We start from the raw sequence: 23,366 nt of genomic DNA, 5'->3' as shown, positions 1-23,366 counted from the left end.
GGAGATCTGGAGGCCTGGAGATCTGGAGCCCTGGAGATCTGGAGATCTGGAGCCCTGGAGCGCTGGAGCTCTGGTGCCCTGGAGCTCTGGGGCCCTGGAGCGCTGGAGCTCTGGTGCCCTGGAGCTCTGGGGCCCTGGAGCTCCGGAGCGCTGGAGCTCTGGGGCCCTGGAGCTCCGGAGCGCTGGAGCTCTGGGGCCCTGGAGATCTGGAGATCTGGAGCTCTGGAGCCCTGGGGTTGTGGAGTCCTGGAGCTCTGGAGATCTGGAGCTCTGGGGCCCTGGAGATCTGGAGCTCTGGAGCCCTGGAGATCTGGAGGCCTGGAGATCTGGAGCCCTGGAGATCTGGAGATCTGGAGCCCTGGAGATCTGGAGATCTGGAGCCCTGGAGCGCTGGAGCTCTGGTGCCCTGGAGCTCTGGGGCCCTGGAGCGCTGGAGCTCTGGTGCCCTGGAGCTCTGGGGCCCTGGAGCGCTGGAGCTCTGGTGCCCTGGAGCTCTGGAGCCCTGGAGCGCTGGAGCTCTGGTGCCCTGGAGCTCTGGGGCCCTGGAGCTCTGGTGCCCTGGAGCTCTGGGGCCCTGGAGCGCTGGAGCTCTGGTGCCCTGGAGCTCTGGAGGCCTGGAGATCTGGAGCCCTGGAGCGCTGGTGCCCTGGAGCTCTGGGGCCCTGGAGCGCTGGAGCTCTGGTGCCCTGGAGCTCTGGAGGCCTGGAGATCTGGAGCCCTGGAGCGCTGGTGCCCTGGAGCTCTGGAGCCCTGGAGCGCTGGAGCTCTGGTGCCCTGGAGCTCTGGGGCCCTGGAGCTCTGGTGCCCTGGAGCTCTGGGGCCCTGGAGCGCTGGAGCTCTGGTGCCCTGGAGCTCTGGGGCCCTGGAGCTCCGGAGCGCTGGAGCTCTGGGGCCCTGGAGCTCCGGAGCTCTGGGGCCCTGGAGATCTGGAGCTCTGGAGCCCTGGGGTTGTGGAGTCCTGGAGCTCTGGAGATCTGGAGCTCTGGGGCCCTGGAGATCTGGAGCTCTGGAGCCCTGGAGATCTGGAGCCCTGGAGATCTGGAGATCTGGAGCCCTGGAGCGCTGGAGCTCTGGTGCCCTGGAGCTCTGGGGCCCTGGAGCGCTGGAGCTCTGGTGCTCTGGGGCCCTGGAGCGCTGGAGATCTGGAGATCTGGAGCCCTGGAGCGCTGGAGCTCTGGTGCCCTGGAGCTCTGGAGCCCTGGAGCGCTGGAGCTCTGGTGCTCTGGGGCCCTGGAGCGCTGGAGCTCTGGTGCCCTGGAGCTCTGGTGCCCTGGAGCTCTGGGGCGCTGGAGCTCTGGTGCCCTGGAGCTCTGGAGGCCTGGAGATCTGGAGCCCTGGAGATCGGGAGCCCTGGAGCGCTGGAGCTCTGGTGCCCTGGAGCTCTGGGGCCCTGGAGCGCTGGAGCTCTGGTGCCCTGGAGCTCTGGGGCCCTGGAGCTCCGGAGCGCTGGAGCTCTGGGGCCCTGGAGCTCCGGAGCGCTGGAGCTCTGGGGCCCTGGAGATCTGGAGCTCTGGAGCCCTGGGGTTGTGGAGTCCTGGAGCTCTGGAGATCTGGAGCTCTGGGGCCCTGGAGATCTGGAGCTCTGGAGCCCTGGAGATCTGGAGCCCTGGAGATCTGGAGATCTGGAGCCCTGGAGCGCTGGAGCTCTGGTGCCCTGGAGCTCTGGGGCCCTGGAGCGCTGGAGCTCTGGTGCCCTGGAGCTCTGGGGCCCTGGAGCTCTGGGGCCCTGGAGCGCTGGAGCTCTGGTGCCCTGGAGCTCTGGAGCCCTGGAGCGCTGGAGCTCTGGTGCCCTGGAGCTCTGGGGCCCTGGAGCGCTGGAGCTCTGGTGCCCTGGAGCTCTGGGGCCCTGGAGCGCTGGAGCTCTGGTGCCCTGGAGCTCTGGGGCCCTGGAGCTCCGGAGCGCTGGAGCTCTGGGGCCCTGGAGATCTGGAGCCCAGGGCCCTGGAGCCCTGGAGCAGGCCTGCATCACAATACCACCACCATGTTTGACTGTAGCTGTGATGTTCTGGTTCCTAATTTTAAACCAGGTGTTACACATCACAAGGTCCACGTTTGTCTCCTCAGTCCACAGAATATTTCCCCAAAAGTCCGGTCTCTCTTTCTTATCGTTGAATCATGACCTCTGACCTTAACTAAGGCAGTGAGGCCTGCAGAGCTTCAGGTGTTTTTCTGGGTTCTTCTGGGACCTCCTGGATGAGGACCACCACGCTGTAAATGGATGTAAATACTAGCATCTGTTGTAGAATCAAACATCAGAAGAGATCAGAGCACATCAGGGAAATGATCTTAATTCTGTTATAATCCATTTATAACAAACAAACTGTGTGAGCTGATAAACTACATTACCCATGAGCCTCAGCCAGACCTGATTCTGGCGTCAGGTTTAGAGGTTCTGACTGGTGATTGGATCATGGATGTCAATCCCAGCAAACTGAGCCTCACTAACACTGTGAACACCTTCAGTAAGGCTCTCTGAGGACTCCTGTCAGTCTGAACTCAGGGTTTATGTGTTCAGGTGTGGAGCTGCTCGGGCTGTTTCTCCCTCTTCCACCTGCCCTGCATCCAGAAATGGGCCAGAGACTCAGTCTTCCTCATCTCCTCTGTCACTGATGAAGACTTTGGTCAGAAGCAGCATCCCTGGCCCTGGTGAGGATCAAAAACACACCTTTCTCATTTAAACACACTCACCCTTCCACTCATTTCACTTTAATATTCAGACCATTTCACATCTACTCTGCTGCTGAGATGCTTAGAGCTTCATAGACGAGGAGCTGGATGTGAGTCATCACTCCTAAATGAGGTTGATAGTCCTCGGATGCATCTACAGCAAGCAGGAAGGTCAGAAAACTGCAGTGACTCTCAGAGGAATTCATTTTACTGAAGGTCTGAAGGGTTTGATGGTCTCTCAGATTCTGTCTGCAGCTTCGAGTGCCTGAAAACCTGTTCAGATCCACCTTTGAGTTGTTGGAGGAGGAGAATATCTGCTGATGTTCCATCTTCTTCTAGCTTGCAGCTGATATGTATTTATTAATATTAACCACTGCTGATGTTCTCTTCTCAGTCCAAAGTGCCGTACTGAATATCCTCCCAGCACAACACCCAACAGGTAGGTCTAAGTCACCTGTTTCTGTCATCAGTGCATGTAGTTACTGTAGAACTGGACCAGAACACATCATATGTATCAGGGTTAGGATTACCAACCTGTTTACGCTCATCTTCATCAGTCTTCATGTTCTCTAACCTGACTTGAAACCACCAGAGGACATGACTCCAGGGTTTAATCCAGCTGAGATCCATCAGATTACCACATGAATCAGTGGGACCTCAGTAAATCTGGTCTGGGATCAGCAGGTGACTTCATCAGTGGTCTGAGCTGACGTTAAGGTCCTGCTCCTGACCTCTGACCTCTGATCCCCAGCAGGGGGCACCAGGATCCTCTGGTTAGGCTCACATAAACGGATCATTTTACTGTTTAGCTGCTGTCGCAGTCCGCCAGCTGGAGACATAAAACCCAGTTTCAGCCGGCAGGGTGTGGTTCTATCATCAGATCTCAGCGCTGGGAATGACGTCATCCAGACAGAAACCAGTTGGGATTCCAGGCCAGTGTTTTTACAGCTGTGTGTAACTGATAAATACAAACCATGTTATTCCTCTGTTATTACATTTACTACACACGGCGGCCATATTGAATGTTGCCTTCAGTGTTGGTGGGAAACCTCAGACTTTTCCCCTCAGAATTTTAATTTCACCAGATGTTCCAGTTGGTTTTTGTGGCTTAGAGGTGAGAAACTCAGCCTTTCCAGTATGAACGGACCATCAGGTCTGTGTGTGTTTGTGTTGTGTTCAGGTACATGTGTTACTGTGGGAAGCTGCAGGATCCTCCAGCTGATCCCTGGTTGGTTCCTCACTCCTGCGGGTCCGTCTGTCAGAAGGATCTCCGACCCAGATGTGGACACACCTGTCTGCTGCTCTGTCACCCTGGTAACCACACACCACCATGTTGGAGATGTTGGTTTCTTCTGGTCCTGATATTTACCAGTTTTATTTAAGGCCAGTTTTGAGCGGACCCAGAGACCAGAACCAGGCCTAATGTTCTGTTCTGAGCTGCAGGATGGTTGAGGACGTCATGGCAACCAGAAATTAGGTTGCTGTAATCACAAACTACACCTGCAGTAGTCCTGGTAAAACAGCAGCATCCTGTATCTCTGTGTGTCTCCAGGTCCATGTCCACCATGTCCAAAGATGGTGTCCGTTTCCTGTATGTGCGGCAAAGCTAAGCCCCTCCCCCGTCGCTGCAGCAACAAGGTGTGTGTAGCACACCTGACAGCCAGAAGGATGACGCTGTTTAAATGAATATGTGGTCATGTTAGGTTCCCATGAGTATTCAGTGTGTAACCTGCAGGACTCAGCAGATACCTTCAGGACGGAGACGTTGCTGCTAGACGATGTTAAAACGTGTCAGTTTAGCTTTAAACGATGTTCTGGTGGGTAAACCTCAGCTCAGTTTGACAGAATCACGACCTGCAGCAGAAACTGTGAGCTTTAGTTAACCAGAGAAACCAGTATGTGTCTCCTGGTTTTTTAACAGCTGCAGGTAAACACTGACTGCTCACATGGACTCAACATAACCACTCTCCAGAGGAAGTCTTAAAAGGTGTTGTTCACTTTGATTTCAGTCGTGGTCCTGCCAGCAGCGGTGTGGGAAGCTGTTGGCCTGCAAACAGCACGCCTGTTCTCAGCCGTGTCACACAGGTAAACACACACCTGTACACACACCTGTAGCTGCCGAGCAGCACCAGTTTGTCCCTCAGAGTAACCTGCTGTGTGTCTCTGTGTCAGAGTGCTCCCCCTGTCCCAGAGTCAGCCTTCAGAGCTGTGTGTGTGGGCGACAGACAGCAGAGAGACCCTGCGCCAGCCCCCGCTGGAACTGTCAGCAGGTACCACCAGTCCGCTCCAAACATGAGTTTCTGAATGGATCCTCCTGGTCCAACTCCCTGCAGAGATCCACCTGAGCTGTAAATTCCTGCCAGTATGGCTGCATCACTTTAGTTTTTACGTCTAAATAATGGTGATGTTTGGACACAGCTGTTATAAATGATGAATTATCGTCTGAACCTGTAAATTGGATCCAAATAACTAACTGTTGACACTGTTGAGTGACGGCATGTTTTACAGGTTAGAGTGTAATACCAGCTTTAGCCACCAGGTGGAATCAACACATATGACTGCATTGAAAAGCCTCTCATTCTCATAGGAATAAATGAAGACTGAGTATAATTAAGGCTAAATACCTGTTCCTACTGGCTGGTATGAATTTTATGACCCAGCTGGGATCCAGTAAACCCAGTATCCTTCCTGTTTGTCCTGCAGCACATCTCTGACTCCATGTTTCTGTCTCAGGTGTGTGGAGCCCTGCTCTCCTGTGGGAACCACACCTGTGAGGAGGTGTGTCATGATGGAGGCTGTCCTTCGTGTCCTCGCTCTGTCAGCAGATCCTGTCCCTGTGGGAAAACCAGTAAGATGAAATCCACAGAAAACAAACGCAACGTTCTGCCGTGGTCCGGTTCTGTAGATGTTCACGCTCTGTACACCATCAGATCCACTCATTAAATCCTCTCTTTGTTCGTCCCACATCAGGATCATTGAAACGTTTCTCTCTGCTCAGACATGAAGACCTCATGTTTCTCTGTGTCTGCTCTAAACCTGCTTCCTGTGTGTGCAGAGTCGTCTCTGCCGTGCACGGAGGAAGTCCCACCCTGCGGCGACACGTGTGAGCGCCGCCTGTCATGTCTGAAACACACGTGTTCGATGAGGTGTCACCGCGGGAGCTGTGAGACCTGCAGACAGGTAACACACACACACTGCATGACACACCAAAGCAGTAATACACCCCCTCTGAGACGGACTGTGTGTCCCTGCAGGAGGTGGAGAAGGAGTGCAGGTGTGGGAAGTACAGGAAGCAGATGGCGTGTCATAAGGAGTACCTGTGTGACTCTAAATGTCCTAAAACCAGGACCTGTCAGAGACACCAGTGCAGGAGGAAGGTGAGGGACCGTCTCACTGCTGCAGATCGGGTTTTAGGTTCTGTTTGTTCACTCTGGTCCAGTCAGCATCCAGAAATAAGCTGAAACTGACAGATGTGATAAAGATAACTTTTACTCATGGTTCTGTGTTATAAAATTCACTAATAAACTACGCTAGAGTCTGTAGTTGCAGCGGGACCTGATGTGACTCATCGCTTACTTGTCGGCTTCCTTCTTTCTTTACATTAAACTTTCCTGTTAGGAGCTCCAGTTCTGGTGCTGGTTGGATAGAGTCCTCCCCTTCACCTGATGATGTTGATGGTATCTCAACCATGTTTGTCCAGACCGGAGAAGGTCGGCTGCTGTCTGAGGCTTCATGTTTAACCGGGTCTCTGTTAGCAGACCGGTTTCTGCTGCTTAACCTCTGACCTTCTATGTAACAGACCAGAGACTGAGGAGAATACATCAACGTCCTCATTTAAACTCACTTTCCCATCATGCTTTGTGTTTCAGTGTTGCCCAGGTAACTGCCCCCCCTGTGATCAGATCTGTGGTCGGACTCTGGGCTGTCGGAACCACAAGTGCCCCTCTGTTTGCCACCAAGGTAACTTATCATGTGCTGGGTTGGACCCGTTCAGAATCGATGTGTTTGTGGTACCGCTGTCATCGACCTGCTGGTCACCAGGAGTAAAAAGCCTCTAATCAAATTAAATTGTTAGTGCTCTGACAGCATCGTTTTATTTGAGTTCATTCAGAAGGGAAAAATGCCAAATTACTTTTTCCTTCCACTCAACTTTCCAATAATATCTGGATCCAGTCCTCTGTGTACATCCAGCTTGTTAAACAGTGTGTCAGTGACAGTCGGGTCAGCACCATAACTCGATCACTCTGAGAAACGAACATTATTTTCATTAAGCTGTAACCTTTCAGAGGAACATACCTCTGCTGCAATTAAAGATGAATTCATGTTAAAAATAAACTTACCTTACTGGCTGGCTGGCTGGGAGGAATCAGCAGAAATGGGTCTGGTTCTGCTCATTCCTCTGGGTTGAACCGACTGCTAGGAGTTTTTTCTGATTAAAACTAGTTTGATCCAGCTTGAGATCATCTAACACACCTTCAGTCTGTCAGATGGACAACGACTTCTTCACCAAGCCTCAGCTGGAAGGTCAGAGGTTAAACTCTGGCCCCATCACCTCTCATAGCTGCACACACACACTCTGAGCTGACTGTGTGTGTGTGTGTGTGTGTGTGGACGAGCTGACAGCTTCCTGCCTCCATTGTTCCCTGATAAAGCTTCTCCACAGTCTCTGATTGGCTCCCAGCAGCAGAGGTAATTCATGTGCCCTTCTGCGTGCTGATTGGCTGCTCTGACCTTTCAGCGAGGAGCAGATAGGAGGTCAGCGGGCCGATAAGAGGCGCCGCTGAGGCGCCGGGTGTTTGTGTGAACGTGGGTCACATGTTCAGTCCAGTTTGGGACTCAAACATAATTCCCTGGAAGAATGAGCAGGTAGGAACGTCTAGAATATCTGAGAGTTTCAGCTTTATTGCCTCATATTTAGATGGTCCTAGACATTGATCCTCCTCTGAGTCTCTGGTTCTGTCCCAATGTTGAAAACATTTGTTGGACCAGGTTCTACAGTATAAGTGCAGAAACTGATGTACTGATGGACTTGGTGAGCCCAACATAAAATCATTTAAGCAGAAGCTTCAGTCCGTGGAGGTCAGAGCTGCAGGTCAACCTTAATTCATTCATCACCAAACTGTCTAATCAGTGGATGCCTGTGACCTTTGACCTTTCAGACTCTGACTGATGCTAATGTGTTGTGTTATTATGACCTGAGGCAGAACCAGAACCCTGCAGCGGGCTCTGTTTATCTGAAGGAGGTGTGACGGTCCTATCTGCTGCTGGGCTATTTTAATGGGCCTCTGCTGTGTGACTGATGGGATGCAGACAGAACCTGTGTTCTGGAACCAGTTCACTTACAGCCCCTGCTGAGGTTCTGGATTTAGAGACAGACCGGGACTACATGACTGTCCTCATTCCTGCTGTTCATACACAGCATTAGCACATGGTTCCATGATGTTCTGAAAGTGGAGGTGATGGACCCAACCAGAACAGCCTGATCTGAATGTCCTGCCCTTTATTTTCCGACCTGGAGATTGTTTCCATATCTGATCCAGTAACAACAGAACCTCAGGGTATAATGGTACCAGATCCAATCCAGTCACCAAACCAGGTTCATCAGAACCAAAAATCAGAAAACCAAAAAATCTATTTTTCTGTTTCTGTAAATATTATAAAAGTGAATCTATGATGTGGTTCTGCTGTGATGGGTCCAGTTAGGTGTTTTCACAGGTATAATAAAGGTTTCATAAGAGTCGGTGTTCAGTGATGGTCCAGTTCTGGTTTGCTCACTCCATGGGAAGCTAGCAGCAGATCAGAACCTCATCATTCCTGTCCTCTGCCTCACTGTTTCAGCTTCTTAACAAGAACCACTGATAGACATGATGTCGGCATCTTTAGTCGTCCTGACCAACTGGGCCAGAATGTTTCTAAGCTGACTGGGTCAACAGGACAGGGTAACGACTCAACAACTGCTTCCTTTCCTTTTCACAATAAGAGCCCAGAAGATAGATTCCTACCCTCCCATTAAAACATGGTTCATGGACAGAACCACAAACCCGGCCCATCTTTATCCTGCCTCGTCCTTCCAGCAGCTCAACTCAGCCCAATTCACTGGTGGTTCTGGTTTCCTCACATGAAGAAAACTCCAGTGATGGAACCAGTAAGTGATGGTTGCTGCGCTGATTATAATGAAGCACTGCCCAACACTTCACACCTGCTCTCCAACTCGGTTCTGTTACAGCATGTCTTCCCGCAGGGTCCAAAGTCATTTTAGCTTTAAATGAGATGATCAGCAGCTGCAGGGTGGGTCAGAACTGTGGAAGGACTGGAATCCAACAGGCATCCCAGAACCTGCTGTTGGTTGATGTTTTAGAGGTCCACAGTGGTGGCAGTTCTTGGTTCCGGGGATTTTAATGAATTGGAAAAACCAGAATGTTCAGGATTGGACCGGCAGATCATTGATCAGAACCGGTTAAAGGGAAGAACTTTCACTGTCTAATCTCTGATTGACTGATTGGTACGTCTGTAGGCTTTCTGGGTTTCTCCTCAGCTTTGGTTCCGCCACTGAAATGGATGAATGTGTCCGTCCTGTCCTCCAGGAAGCTGTTATCCCTGTCCAGAGACGGTGGACGTTCCCTGTACGTGTGGATCCACGGTGCTGGTGGTTCCGTGCGGCCGTGAGAGGAGCACCAAACCACCTCGCTGCAAGGAGCCGTGCAGGTAGATGTTTGCGCTGCAGGATGAGCAGCATGTGTTCATGATGTTCTGTTCAATTCAATTCAGTTTTATTTATATAGCCCCAATTCACAACACATGTCGTCTCAAGGTTCTTCACAACAGTCAGGTTCATACATTCCAGTTAATCGTAACCATTGAACAGTTCAGTCAGATTCAGTTATTTATTCAAATTGGATAAAAAGTTTTTCTATCTAAGGAAACCCAGCAGATTGCATCCAGTCAGTGACTTGCAGCATTCCCTCCTCCTGGATGAGCATGTAGAGACAGTGGACAGTCACTGGGGTTGACTTTGCAGCAATCCCTCATACTGAGCATGCATGTAGCGACAGTGGAGAGGAAATACTCCCTTTTAACAGGAAGAAACCTCCAGCAGAACCAGAACCAGGCTCAGTGTGAGCGACCATCTGCCACGACCGACTGGGGCTTAGAGAGAACAGAGCAGAGACACAAAGAGAACAAAGAAGCACTGATCCAGGAGTACTTTCTATGGGAAGGAAAAGTAAATGTTAATGGAAGTAGCTCCTTTAGTTGTTTCATCTAGAAAGAAAGAACAGATAAACTCTGAGCCAGTTTTCAAGGTTAGAGTCTGAAAGAGAGAACATAGAGTTAGTTACAGTAGAAGCTCAGTCAGTAGTCATGTCTAGGAGAGAGAAAGGGTTAAACACTGAAAGACAGGGCTATGTGGATCATCTGTAGAAGGTGAGCATTAAGTTGTTGCCAGCAGAAGCTCGGACGATTCCCCTCTCCAGAAAGGTGTCACAGGTAGACACAGAGTCAGGCCAGGTGTAGCTTCTAGGAAGAGAAAAGAGAGAACAAAGTTAAAAGCTGAAATAACAGCAAATAATGCAAAATTGGAGAGTAGTATGAGAATGTAGAGAAGAGGGTGAAAGTGGTCATTATGTCCTCCAGCAGCCTAAGCCTATAGCAGCATAACTACAGAGATAGCTCAGGATAACCTAAGCCACTCTAACTATAAGCTTTATCAAAAAGGAAAGTTTTAAGCCTAGCCTTAAAAGTAGGCAGGGTGTCTGCCTCACGGACTAAAACTGGGAGCTGGTTCCACAGGAGAGGAACCTGATAACTAAAGGATCTGCCTCCCATTCTACTTCTAGAGACTCTAGGAACCACCAGTAAACCTGCAGTCTGAGAACAAAGTGCTCTGTTAGGAACATATGGAACAATCAGATCTCTGATGTATGATGGAGCTAGATCATTAAGGGCTTTATATGTGAGGAGGAGAATTTTAAATTCTATTCTGGATTTAACAGGGAGCCAATGAAGGGAAGCTAAAATAGGAGAAATATAATCTCTCTTTTTAATTTTCATCAGAACTCATTTTGAATCAGCTGAAGGCTTTTAATCAGAATCAGAAAAGCTTTATTGCCAAGTACGTTTTTGGACATACAAGGAATTTGTTTTGGCGTAGTTGGTGCAATACAATACAAATGAAACAGTATAAACATATCTACAATATAATATAAATATATGTGCACAGTTTTAAGTGACTGAGAGTAAATATAGAGCAGTATAAGATGCAAGAGCAATACAACAGTGCAGGTGGTCATTGTGCAAATAAAGCAGGAGTCCAAGCTGAGCGTTAATGTAACTCATAGAGTTACAGGTTACAGGTGTCCTGTCAGCAAAAAAGGGAGAATGTCAGGGTGGTTTCCGGGCTTTGTTAACCAGGCTGGTGGCAGATGGGAAAAAACTGTTCTTGTGGCGTGAGGTTTTGGTCCGAATGGACCGCAGCCTCCTGCCAGAGGGGAGAGTTTCAAAGAGTCTGTGACCAGGGTGGGAGGGATCAGCCAGAATCTTCCCTGCCCGCTTCAGGGTCCTGGAGGTGTACAGTTCCTGGAGCGACAGTAGACTGCAGCCAATCACCTTCTCAGCAGACCGAATGACACGCTGCAGCCTGCCCTTATCCTTGGCTGTAACAGCGGCGTACCAGATGGTGATGGAGGAGGTGAGGATGGATTCAATGATGGCTGTGTAGAAGTGCACCATCATAGTCTTTGGCAGGTTGAATTTCTTCAGCTGCCGCAGGAAGAACATCCTCTGCTGGGCTTTCTTGATGAGGGAGCTGATGTTTGGCTCCCACTTGAGATCCTGGGAGATGATGGTTCCCAGGAAGCGGAAAGATTCCACAGTGTCAATTGTGGAGTCACAGAGGGTGATGGGGGCAGGTGGGGCTGGGTTCTGCCTGAAGTCCACAACCATCTCCACTGTCTTTAGAGCGTTGAGCTCAAGGTTGTTCTGGCTGCACCAGTCCAACAGATGGTCCACCTCCCATCTGTATGCGGACTCGTCACCATCAGAGATGAGTCCGATCAGGGTGGTGTCGTCCGCAAACTTCAGAAGCTTGACAGACTGGTGACTGGAGGTGCAGCTGTTGGTGTACAGGGAGAAGAGCAGAGGAGAGAGAACACAGCCTTGGGGGGAACCGGTGCTGATGGTCAGGGAGTCAGAGACGTGCTTCCCCAGCCTCACGCGCTGCTTCCTGTCAGACAGGAAGTCAGTGATCCACCTGCAGGTGGAGTCGGGCACACTCAGCTGGGAGAGCTTCTCCTGTAGCAGAACTGGGACGATGGTGTTGAAGGCAGAGCTGAAATCCACAAACAGGATCCTGGCATAGGTTCCTGTGGAGTCCAGGTGCCGGAGGATGAAGTGAAGGGCTAGGTTGACTGCATCATCTACAGACCTGTTGGCTCTATAGGCAAACTGCAGGGGGTCCAGGAGGGGGTCGGTGATGTCTTTTAGGTGTGAGAGCACAAGGCGCTCAAAGGACTTCATCACCACAGAGGTCAGGGCGACGGGTCTGAAGTCATTAAGCCCTGTGGTCCTTGGCTTCTTGGGAACAGGGACGATGGTGGAGGACTTGAAGCAGGCTGGCACATGACATGTCTCCAGTGAGGTGTTAAAAATGTCTGTGAAGACTGGAGACAGCTGATCAGCGCAGTGCTTCAGGCTGGCTGGTGAGACAGAATCCGGACCAGCAGCTTTCCGGGGGTTCTGTATCCTGAAGAGTTTGTTGACGTCCCTCTCCTGGATGGAAAGAGCCGTCCTCGGCGTGGGTAGAGGGCTGGTGGGGGGGAACTTCAGGGTGGGGGTTGGAGGTGCCAAGGCCCCTCTTGAGGTTGGAGAGATGGGGGTGGTGGATTGTGGCTGCATTTTGTGGACATCCTGATAGTAAAGAATTACAATAGTCCAGCCTTGAAGTAACAAATGCATGGACTAGTTTTTCAGCGTAACTCCTGGACAGGATATTTCTAATTTTGGCAATGTTCTGGAGATGAAAGAAGGAAATCCTAGAAACCTGTTTAATATGGGATTTAAATGACATGTCCTAGTCAAAGTTAACACCAAGGTTTTTTACTTTATTATCAGAGATCAATTTAATGCCATCCAGGTTAAGTGATTGACTAAACAGTTTCTTTTTTAAAGACTCCGGTCCAAAGACGACAACTTCTGTCTTGTCTGAATTTAGAAGCAGAACATTTAAAGTCATCCAAGTTTTTATAACTTCAAGACATGCTTGTAGTCTAACTGGTTGGGTTCATCAGGATTTATGGATAAGTAAAGCTGAGTATCATCAGCGTAACAGTGAAAATTTATCCTATGCTGCCTGATAATTTGACCTATTGGAAGCATATACATAGTAAAGAGAATTGGCCCAAGTACTGAACCCTGTGGTACTCCACAATTAACCCTGGAGTTTAAAGATGATTTATCATTTATATGAACAAACTGGAATCTGTCAGACAGATAAGATTTAAACCAGTCTAGCGCTGTTCCCCTGATCCCTACAGCATATTCCAGCCTTTCTAAGAGAATATTATGGTCGATTGGATCAAATGCAGCACTGAGATCTAACAGAACCAGAACACACACAAGTCCATTATCTGAGGCCCTAAGAATATCATTAGTGACTTTCAGCAGAGCTGTTTCAGTGCTATGATGAGCTCTGAAACCTGACTGAAACTCTTCAAACAGGTCATTGCTGTATAAATGTTCACACATTTGATTAGCAACTATTTTCTCAAGAATTTTAGATAAGAATGGAAGATTGGATATAGGTCTGTAATTTATTAAATCATCTCGATCAAGCGAAGGTTTCTTAAGTAAAGGTTTAATTACAGCTAACTTAAAAGCCTGTGGTTCTGATCCATTTACTAAGGATAGGTTAATCATACCTAAAATGGGGCTGGTAATCAGAGGGAACACTTCCTTAAATAATTTGGTTGGGATTGGGTCTAACATACAAGTTGAAGGTTTAGATGAAGCTAATATTTCTGATAACTCAGGAAGCTCCACAGGATCAGAACAGTCCAAACAAAGATCAGGTTCTACAGTTATTTCCAATGTTGTCTCACTTGCTGAGGATGAAGTAATCATCTTCAGGAGTATGTCAAAGATTTTATTTTTAATAGAATCAATTTTATTTAAGAAGAATCCCATAAAGTCATGGCTGCTAAGAGCTAAGGGAATGGATGGTTCAACAGAGCTATGACTCTGTGTAAGTTTAGCAACTGTACTAAAGAGAAACCTAGGATTATTCTTGTTCTCTTCTATTAATGATGAGAAATAAGCTGTTCTAGCTTGGTGAAGTGTATTTTTATACAACAGTAGACTATTTTTCCAGATTAAGTAGGAATCCTCTAGGTGTGTAGAGCGCCATTTTCTCTCCAATTTTCTAACATTGTGCTTTAAAGTACGCAGCTCTGAATTAAACCAAGGAGCTAGCCTCCTATGAATGATTACCTTCTTTTTCAAGGGGGCTGCATTGTCTAATGCATCACGCAATGATGAAGAAACACTATGAACAAGAGAATCAATTTGTGAAGGGGCAGAAACAAAATTATTATTAGGTCCAATGGAATCAGTGGTTCCGTCAGCAGCGGACTGGATCTGATTGGGTTTTATAGGTCTACCAGGTGATCAGGAAGTATTTGTTCTTTGTTAAAGTTCTGGTTGTTCCTACAGAACTCCTTCCTCCTGCCACCACCCGATCAGAGAGCCCCACCGGTGCCACCTGAGCCCCTGCCCCCCCTGCAGACAGCTCTGCTTCCTGCCCCTGCCCGGCTGCGAGCACACCTGTCCTCAGCCCTGCCACGACCTGGTGCTGGTCCGGTCCCAACAGGTCTGTTTCAGCGTCTCCTGCTTGTCTGTTGGTAGAACTTGTTTCCATCCTTTGGACTGTTGGTTTGTGTAAAAAACCCAAAGTCTATATTTGCAGTTAGTCAGAAATTAAAGCAGTTTCCATCCGGTCCAGAACTCCCCCACAAACATCCCAGCTTGACCTTGTCTTATCTGTCATCAACCATTAAAGGACCTTTCCTGTTTCCCACCAGAGAGAGTTCTGATCCGGCTGTCTTTGTTTGTGTGTTTAGGTCCAGTTAGCCGGTCCGTGGGAGCAGCCATCAGAGCCGGCCTTTGTAAAGAAAGCTCTGCCGTGTCCGCCCTGCCTGGTCCCGATACCAACGTGAGTCCCAGTCAGACCCTGTTGATTACTGTGGTGGTTCTGTTAAGGAGACATGATCTTAAAACCATGTTAAATGACTTATTATGTGAAGATCAGGGAGTTCTGCTTCTTCGGGGGAACCTGACCCAAATACTCCTCAGCATTTATTTCACCAGCTAGCTTTTGTCTCTAAGCTAGCTAGCTAAGCTAGGCACCGGTCCTTTTTAAAGTTTCAGTTTCAGAAAGTTTCGTCATACCGTTGCCATGGTTTTAGGTCCGGTTTCTGAGATGTCAGAGAAGGTCCTGGTTGGTTGGAGGTTCTGGTTAGAAAACTAAATGACAGAAACACTGTTCTGTAAAATCCAGGAATGTTGAAGGTTTTCTCTAAACTAGTTGAAAATTATTGGGTGTAAAACTGCTGGTTTAACAGAACTGGGCCTGGATCTGGATCTGGATCTGGATCTGCATCTGGGCCTGGATCTCTAAATGTATCAGGATCTGGATATGGATCCGGACCTGGATCTGGATCTGGATGTGGAAGTGCATCAGGATCTAGAACTGCACCTGGATCAGGACCTTTATCTGGACCTGGACCCGGATCATAATGTGGACCTGGTTCTGGATGGTTGGAGGAACCGCAGCGTTCCACTTTCCACTAAATCCAGGTAGAAATTGCTGCTCATCAATCATAATCATGATCTGGCTTCCAAAAGCTGCTGAGATGCAAACAACCAGGAACCAGTACCAGCACAACCAGTACCAGCACAGGGCCAGCTGGCCCAGTGTGCTGCTGGGAATGGAAGACATGGTCTGTATTTTTCCATGACAACTGCTGCAACAGATGTTTCCAGATTCCTTGTTTAGGTGTGATCCAGATCAGGAGGAGCCAAGAAACAGCTGGACCAGGACCATGACTGGACCTCGCTCAGGGACCGTCCCTTCAGTAAAATCCAGAAGCTATTTCTGACGCTGAACTTCACGATGTGGCAGAACCTGACAGCAGTCTGAAATAAACGCTTTTATTTAGAACCACGTGGAGATCCTGGGGAGGACCTGTGCTGCTCCAAATAAAGTCAGAACCTCTGTTAGAACCCATTTCTGGATCTAAAGGAATATCCAGGTTACTTAAACCTCAGCTTAAGGCACCAGACCAGGGACATCTCAAGCTGAGCTCAGGCCTGTCTCTGGTTCTGGTCTCAGCAGACCTGGATCGGGCCACCATGTTGTCAGAGCTGTTATGACCTTCACACAGAACCTCCTGAATATGGTGGATCCACTGGAAGGTAGTGGAACAAACTTCTTCAGGCTGTGGTCAACCACCAGATGTCCAGTCCTAGAGCCTTCTGGAGATGTTTGTTCCACCACCTTCAGGTGGTTTACAGAAAATCACGTTGGCCCGAAGTTAAACAGAACAAGTACAGGACGGGATGATTCTTATTTTTTAATTGCATCAAAGATTTTTTAAATGATGTAGGAGTCATCATCAGACACCAGCCTCCTCCTCCTCCTCCATTAGGTCAGCAGATCCTCTATGTGGGTTTCAGCAGAACCGACAGCTGCTGGGATATCTGACCCAAACATGCATGTAGAGAAAGAGTTTTTATTCTAATCTAATGTATTTATGAAGCTCATGTAGAATAACTGCTGGAGGCCAAGATGCTGCTCAGCATCAAAGTTAAAACAATTCATAAAAACATCAAACCATGAGGCAGGCCTCATGCTGTATTAACAGCCAGAGAGTCCAGATGTTTCCAGAAGATACTTGAAAACACCAAGAGTTGAAGCCTGACTGATCTGAAGGAAGATCTGCTTCCACAGAGGATGAGCTCCAGCAGAAAAGATCCAATCACCTCTGAGGACCAGCCTGGACCTCAGGACAGCTAGAAGCCAACGACCTTTAGATCTTAGAGGGTTCATAGGTCTGCAGGAGGTCCGAAGGGTAAAGTTCAGGGTCTTCTAGGTGATCGATAAAATCAATCCTAAACCAACAGGAGGGAGACGAGCTCTCAGGAGATATGTCCATGCTTCCATAGCGTTCTGAACCGGCTGGGAGAGTCCGGCCCGGCTGACACCAGCATCCATCCAGCTGGGAGCAAACGGAGGCCTGAATCACCTGATCCGAATTATTAAAGGATAAACCTGGTTTCAGTTTAGATAAAAGTCTGTTGAAAAACGATCTTTTTACTACAGAACTGATCTGGTTCCTAAAGTTAAATTAAATCCAGGCTACCTAGACCTGGAGGAGAAGAGGAAGAGCTGTGATTTCCTCTGGGACCAAAATAATAATCTTTTACGGTTTCATTTTCAACGACCTTTAGAACATTTGAGGTCATCCAAGCTTTTACCGCAGTGAAGCAGCCAAACAGTGGTTGCATGAAACAGGATGATGGTGCTTCAGCTGGAAGGAGATCTGAGTGTCATCTGCATATGAACCAAATGAGATGTTCTGTTTTCTAAAGATGGAGCCTGAAGGGAGCATGGGCATGGAAATAAAATGGGTCCAAGAATGGATCCTTGGGGATCTCCATGTGAGGGGAGCTGAGGAGCAAACAGATTCTCTGAGGTTTAAGGAGAAACTTCTGTCGGACAAAGAAGACCTGACCCAGTCCAGTACAGAGCCCTTAATACCACCTAGGTCCAGCTGGGAGATCTGAATATTGTGGTCAGCTGAATGAAAGGCAGCTGTCGGGTCTGAAAGCAGGAGAACAGCCGAGCCTCCAGAACCTGCAGCTACTAAAACATCTTTAAAACCTTTTGAAGGTGCTGTTTCAGTGCTGTGAACATCTGATGGAGGTGGATGTTCATCTGAAGGTCAGAGGTTTCAGTCCTAGTAATGAAAAACAGCTTTCAGAAGTTCTCAAGGCGTTTAGATGGAGACGTATACAGAGCAGAGGATTGTGGGAAATATTCACAGTACCAGGAAGAAATGAGTCGACCTCGTAGCTCCACTGACTCTCGTGACCTAATGAGACTCCTGGAGTCTTTAGTTCAGCTGGTAGAACTTTGACCTGATGGGACAGGAAGTCACCAACAACTGAAACATCGTCATACTGTGACTGAACGTCTCTGATGAAAACCTCGTTACACATCAGAGCTCTGTAAACTACTACACAGAACCGGGCTGACCCGACTCAAACATCAGAATTTCTAAGCTGTTTGCTAGCTTTGAGGCTCCATGTTTTCACCGCTTTAAGCCCTGCTAGCATGGAGCAGGAACACCTGATCACCACCTGCAGACACTGGCTGAGACTAACATGCTGCTGGGAGTTCTGGTTCTGAGAGGTTCACCGCTTCATTCACACAGAACCAGAAGCTTTTTTACCATGTGGAGCCAGAAGCTCAGAGTGCAACAACAAACACAGTAATTCTAGATGAATAGCAGCACACAGGAGGTTCTGAGGTTTGGTCCCGTCACGAGTCATTAGAGCTGAGATGGAAACACTGGGCCCATCTGGGCCCGTCTCAGTTATGTTCTGATAGCAGTCATTATTGTTCAGCTGCAGAGGCCCCCAGCATCACTGTTCTAGGAGGTGGCGCTGGTCCATAGATTGCTGTCTGTGTGAGCCCGGCTCCATCGGAATCTCTATCAGAGGCTTGGCCCGGATCTGTCCGGGACTCGGACCTCTCTGTGACAGCTGGGTTCTGCCTCCTCCTCACAGGGCTGCTCTCCCTCCACAGCTGGAGAGCTGTTTTCCAGTCAGACCCTGAGGGGAGGAGACCTCAGAGAAACCGTGGGTCCAACAAGTTCTTCTCAGGCCTTTAATCCAGTGTAACTAAAGTTCTGACCCAGTGCCAGGATATGATCTGGAACCGGTGCTTTCTGTTTTGCCACACAGTTGGATCTGAGAAACTCTGACGTCAGGAGCTGGAGTCAGACCTTCAGAACATGAGCTCTTTGTTTGTAGATGGTTCTGTTTCTGACTTTCTGTCTAATAGCTGAGATCCAAACACGTTTGTCACAGTTACAGTTCAGGAAAGAGTTAGAGGAAACGGGTCCAAGATTCTTTCAGACTGCTCAGCCTCCAGGGAAAGTCCAGGTTCTGGTACCGCTCACTAATCCATCACAGTAATGAGACTGGTTTATTTTAGCCAGAATATTTGAACCATGAAATGACCGTGATGTCTGACCCAGATGAACATATATTCTATTTTATATGTTTTATGTTAGAAGAAGAAAGACGGAACCATCTGGACGCTTTAACTGGGTCATTAGGAGCTAATCAATCTAACATCATGTCTGAGACTGCTTTATTTAAATGGACCGCTCCACGGTCCAGCCTTGGTGGTCCTCCCTGTTGGGAGCAGAGCAGGCAGCAGCTCACCTGGGCACTGGACCTGCAAATGGCTGAGGTGGCAGAACCTCAGAACCCAAATCATGGACCATCAGTCTGTAAAACAGTTTTTATACAGATTAAAAATGTTCAGAACTCCACCAAGCAGAAGTGGACCTCAACCTTCTGATGCTTCCTCAGAAATCAGCCGGACTGAAGGAGACAGAACCTGGGTTATCTCTGACCCAATGTTTAAGATCTCGGGGAGAAAAGTCAATGTTTTGCTTTGAAAGTGGATGGATCAGTGAGTCTCCCTGTTTCTGTTTCAGGTCTTGTTTTGGAGAACACGAGGTAAGAACCAGAACCAGTCCTGTCTCACTAACGCAGAGTTCTGGTGAGTCCGACTCTGTTCTGGTTAGTAGATGGATCCCTTCCTCCCTCTCCTCCTACCTGTCCATCATTCCCTCCGTCTGCTCTTTGTTTTCTCCTCCGTTCTAAATGTCAGCTTGTCCTCCCACCTCCTCTATCTGCTCATCTGCTTCGACCTTCTCGTCGTCCCGGTTTCATCTCCTTCCTTTGTATCGAGCTGCCGAAGCCCGCGTCTAGCGCTGTGTTTGTGTGTCTGCAGGTGAGCCCGGTGCCGTGCCATCGCCAGGGTCGCTTCCCCTGCAAACGGGCCTGCGGGCGGCCGCTGGCCTGCGGGAACCACAGCTGCAGCAGGGAGTGTCACCTGGTTACCAACGGCAACAAGGTGAGAGGGATCTCAATGTGTGCGGTGAGTCACAGCGGGCCCACAGTGGGCTGTTTTTAGTTCATCTGATCACCAAAGTTTCCTGAACGCCTCACAATAATCGTCTGCTGTCGACCCGTCATCAGATCCGTTCTGTCCAGAACCACGAGTCGCACACAGATACTGTATCTGCTCAGCAGAAATATGAGGTTCTTAGTGTTTGTCTTAAAGATGAAGAAGCTACTTGACCTACAGCTCACCTCTGAGGAACGTCTGAAGTCCAAGTTCATCTCAGAACAAAAATCTGTCTATGGAAAACCCTGAGCTTTTGAAAAATGTCTCTTCAAACAATCGGGCCGTATATGATGGGTTAGGTATGAGGATGTAGTCAAACAGAACCTAATGAACCCAGCTGAACAGTTCTGCATTATTAAACAACTTCATGTGACCCAGCTCAGCATCACAGGCATGTCTGACCCTGGATTACAAACCAAACCAGCTCCTTCTCTAGCCGATGAAGTCTTCGTCTGTCTCCAGTGTGAGGTGTGTGAAGATGGCTGCTGCAAGCCCCGCCCCCCTGGCTGTCCACACCAGTGTCCCCGCCCCTGTCACCCTGGAGACTGCCCTCCCTGCAGCCAGATGATCCGCCAACGTTGCCACTGCAGGATCAGCACCCTGTATGTGGAGTGCAGGTTAGTACGCGAGCACGTTTCCATGGCAACGGCCTCAGCCGAGCTTCATGGCATCATGGTTTCATGGTTGATGGATCTGATCTGATCGGTTGTCTCTGCAGGAAGTTAACGTCAGCTGATGAGCAGACGAAGGTTCAGCTGAGCTCCTGTAACAACCAGTGTCCTAAAGAGGTATGAACTGAGCACGCACCAACCAAAGCTTCTGATTGGTTCATTATAACACCAGTTCCTGCTGCAGGTCCTCCATGTGCAGCCTTCGACTAATTAGTTTGATTTTCAGATACCAAAATGATTTATTTCAGTGGTTAAAAACCACTTCCTGAATGTGACATGTCGAATAGTCTTGAGGTTTTCAGTCCCTGTTTTGTCAGTGAAGGAAAGCTTGAAGATGATGGTATATGACATCTAAAAGCAACCAGAGATGTTTAGAAGTGGTCAAAGAAAGGCACCACACACAAAGAGGTCCTCCAGGAGAAGATTGCTGACGTGTTTAAAGAGAGCTGGCAGGTTTATTTTCTCTGCTTTCACTGGTGGCTTCATGTTTCCTTTGGAGAACCCACAGGCTGAACTGGGATCTGTTCTCTGTCTGAAGGAAATGTTTGTCTGCCTGTGTTTGTGTAGCTGAGCTGCGGCCATCGCTGTAAGCAGGTGTGTCATCCAGGCGTCTGTGAGGAGAAATGTCAGCAGAAGGTGAAGCTGCGATGTCCGTGCAAGAGGATCAAGAAGGTAAATACACTTAATATTCACCAGTATCTGAGAACTGGAACCAGACCAAAGATCTACCTAGCATTTAATATCCTGATCATGCATAATGGTTGCTGGTCTGATGGTTGTAGATGCTGCTGCTGACCAACAGGTCCCTGAGACCTTCCAGCAGAAAGCTGCTGTGGTTCTAGTTAGTGTTAAATATTGAGACTGAGCTTCATCCGCCTCTATTATGAACAAATATGATACAGAGCCTGACAGAAGTATTCACACCCGTCAATATTTTCACCTTTTATCAATTTCCAACAACAAGTCAGGATTGAAAGGGGAGATGGGTGGAGCTAAATCCAGGACAGTCCTGGAAGAGAAGACCTGAGACTGGTGGAGGTTCACCTTCCAGCAGGACATCGGTTCCTCTTAAAAAGTAGAGTTTCAGCTGGAAGAGAACCCTGCTGGAGCTGCAGAGGTTCTACTAAGTATGGACCCCGGCGCTGAATCCATTTTAGATGTAAATAAATGTGAAATAGTTGAAAGAAATTTCATAAGTGAACAAAATCTAAATAAGTCTAAAAATAAACATGATGGAAATGAACGGCTCCACCTCAGATGAACCTGGTCTGAAGAACATCAGAGCTTCATGGCTGGAACCAAACAACATGATTTACTGCTGCAGTGTTGTTGTGATGCAGGAGGTGGCGTGTTCTCTGTCGGCTCAGACTGGACCTCAGTGTGACGACGTCTGCAGAGACCAGCAGAGGAAGGTCAGCCAGGTAGGCGCTGAACACACACACCTGAACACACACCTGTACACACACCTGGACACACACCTGAACACACACCTGTACACACACCTGGACACACACCTGGACTCACACCTGGACACACACCTGAACACATACCTGAACACACACCTGGACACACACCTGGACACACACCCGGACACACACCTGAACACACACCTGAACACACACCTGGACACACACCCGGACACACACCTGAACACACACCTGAACACACACCTGGACACACACCCGGACACACACCTGAACACACACCTGGACACACACCTGGACACACACCTGTACACACACCTGTACACACACCTGAACATACACCTGAACCTCACACCTGGACACACACCTGAACACCCACCTGAACACACACCTGGACACACACCTGAACACACACCTGTACACACACCTGGACACACACCTGTACTCACACCTGGACACACACCCGAACACATACCTGAACACACACCTGGACACACACCTGAACACACACCTGGACACACACCTGAACACACACCCGGATACACACCTGAACACATACCTGAACACATACCTGAACACACACCTGAACACACACATGGACACACACTTGAACACACATCTGAACACATACCTGAACACACACCTGAACACATACATGGACACACACCTGGACACACACCTGAACACATACCTGAACACACACCTGGACACACACCTGAACACACACCTGGATACACACCTGGACACACACCTGAACACACACCTGAACACATAGCTGAACACACACCTGAACACACACCTGGACACACACCTGTACACACACCTGGATACACACCTGTACACACACCTGGACTCACACCTGGACACACACCTGAACACACACCTGAACACACACCTGGACACACACCTGTACACACACCTGAACACACACCTGGACACACACCTGTACACACACCTGGATACACACCTGTACACACACCTGGACTCACACCTGGACACACACCTGAACACACACCTGGACACACACCTGAACACACACCTGGACACACACCTGAACACACACCTGAACACACTCTGACTGCTCTGTGTATGTTTGTGTTTAAGATGAAGGAGGCGGAGCAAAAAGCAGCTCTGGAGGAGGAGCAGAAGAAGCTTCAGGTCAGTATGCAGAAGCATCTTCTGGAAGTTGTGAACAAACAGCAGGTTGAAGGAGGGAGATGTTCCCTGGTGCTGCTAGAGCGTCCTGTTTAAGAGCTTCTCCAGGTTTTACTTGGACTTCTTTTAAATTCAGATGAATCTGTTCTGTAATCAGCAGCTGTGTTCAGATCTGCAACATCTCAGGGATCA

The 23,366-nt window shown here is 48.9% G+C and overlaps 1 protein-coding gene across 4 annotated transcripts in view; it reads left to right on the top strand.

Moving 5' to 3' along the window:
• The window catches only part of nfxl1 (nuclear transcription factor, X-box binding-like 1), a 30,185-nt gene that overhangs the window by 6,165 nt on the left and 654 nt on the right, over nucleotides 1-23,366 (top strand). For 3 of the 4 annotated variants that reach the window (XM_047385790.1, XM_047385787.1, XM_047385786.1), the window contains exons 5-24: nucleotides 2,516-2,646; nucleotides 3,062-3,106; nucleotides 3,848-3,981; nucleotides 4,220-4,305; nucleotides 4,677-4,752; nucleotides 4,840-4,937; nucleotides 5,401-5,515; nucleotides 5,723-5,847; nucleotides 5,922-6,044; nucleotides 6,537-6,627; nucleotides 9,252-9,372; nucleotides 14,371-14,527; nucleotides 14,778-14,869; nucleotides 19,449-19,470; nucleotides 19,748-19,870; nucleotides 20,387-20,541; nucleotides 20,643-20,712; nucleotides 21,163-21,267; nucleotides 21,936-22,016; nucleotides 23,124-23,177. In XM_047385790.1, the coding sequence (XP_047241746.1) occupies nucleotides 2,516-2,646; nucleotides 3,062-3,106; nucleotides 3,848-3,981; nucleotides 4,220-4,305; nucleotides 4,677-4,752; nucleotides 4,840-4,937; nucleotides 5,401-5,515; nucleotides 5,723-5,847; nucleotides 5,922-6,044; nucleotides 6,537-6,627; nucleotides 9,252-9,372; nucleotides 14,371-14,527; nucleotides 14,778-14,869; nucleotides 19,449-19,470; nucleotides 19,748-19,870; nucleotides 20,387-20,541; nucleotides 20,643-20,712; nucleotides 21,163-21,267; nucleotides 21,936-22,016; nucleotides 23,124-23,177 (2,004 nt within the window). Of the gene's footprint in view, nucleotides 1-2,515; nucleotides 2,647-2,717; nucleotides 2,839-3,061; nucleotides 3,107-3,847; nucleotides 3,982-4,219; nucleotides 4,306-4,676; nucleotides 4,753-4,839; nucleotides 4,938-5,400; nucleotides 5,516-5,722; nucleotides 5,848-5,921; nucleotides 6,045-6,536; nucleotides 6,628-9,251; nucleotides 9,373-14,370; nucleotides 14,528-14,777; nucleotides 14,870-19,448; nucleotides 19,471-19,747; nucleotides 19,871-20,386; nucleotides 20,542-20,642; nucleotides 20,713-21,162; nucleotides 21,268-21,935; nucleotides 22,017-23,123; nucleotides 23,178-23,366 lie in introns of all 4 variants that reach the window. The other variant, XM_047385791.1, reaches the window with a different exon arrangement.

This window comes from Girardinichthys multiradiatus, chromosome 14 (assembly GCF_021462225.1).
Source record: "Girardinichthys multiradiatus isolate DD_20200921_A chromosome 14, DD_fGirMul_XY1, whole genome shotgun sequence".
Taxonomy (NCBI): Eukaryota; Metazoa; Chordata; class Actinopteri; order Cyprinodontiformes; family Goodeidae; genus Girardinichthys; species Girardinichthys multiradiatus.
The sequence above is the reverse complement of the archived record's forward strand: the minus strand, read 5'-3'. Positions and strand labels throughout refer to the sequence as shown.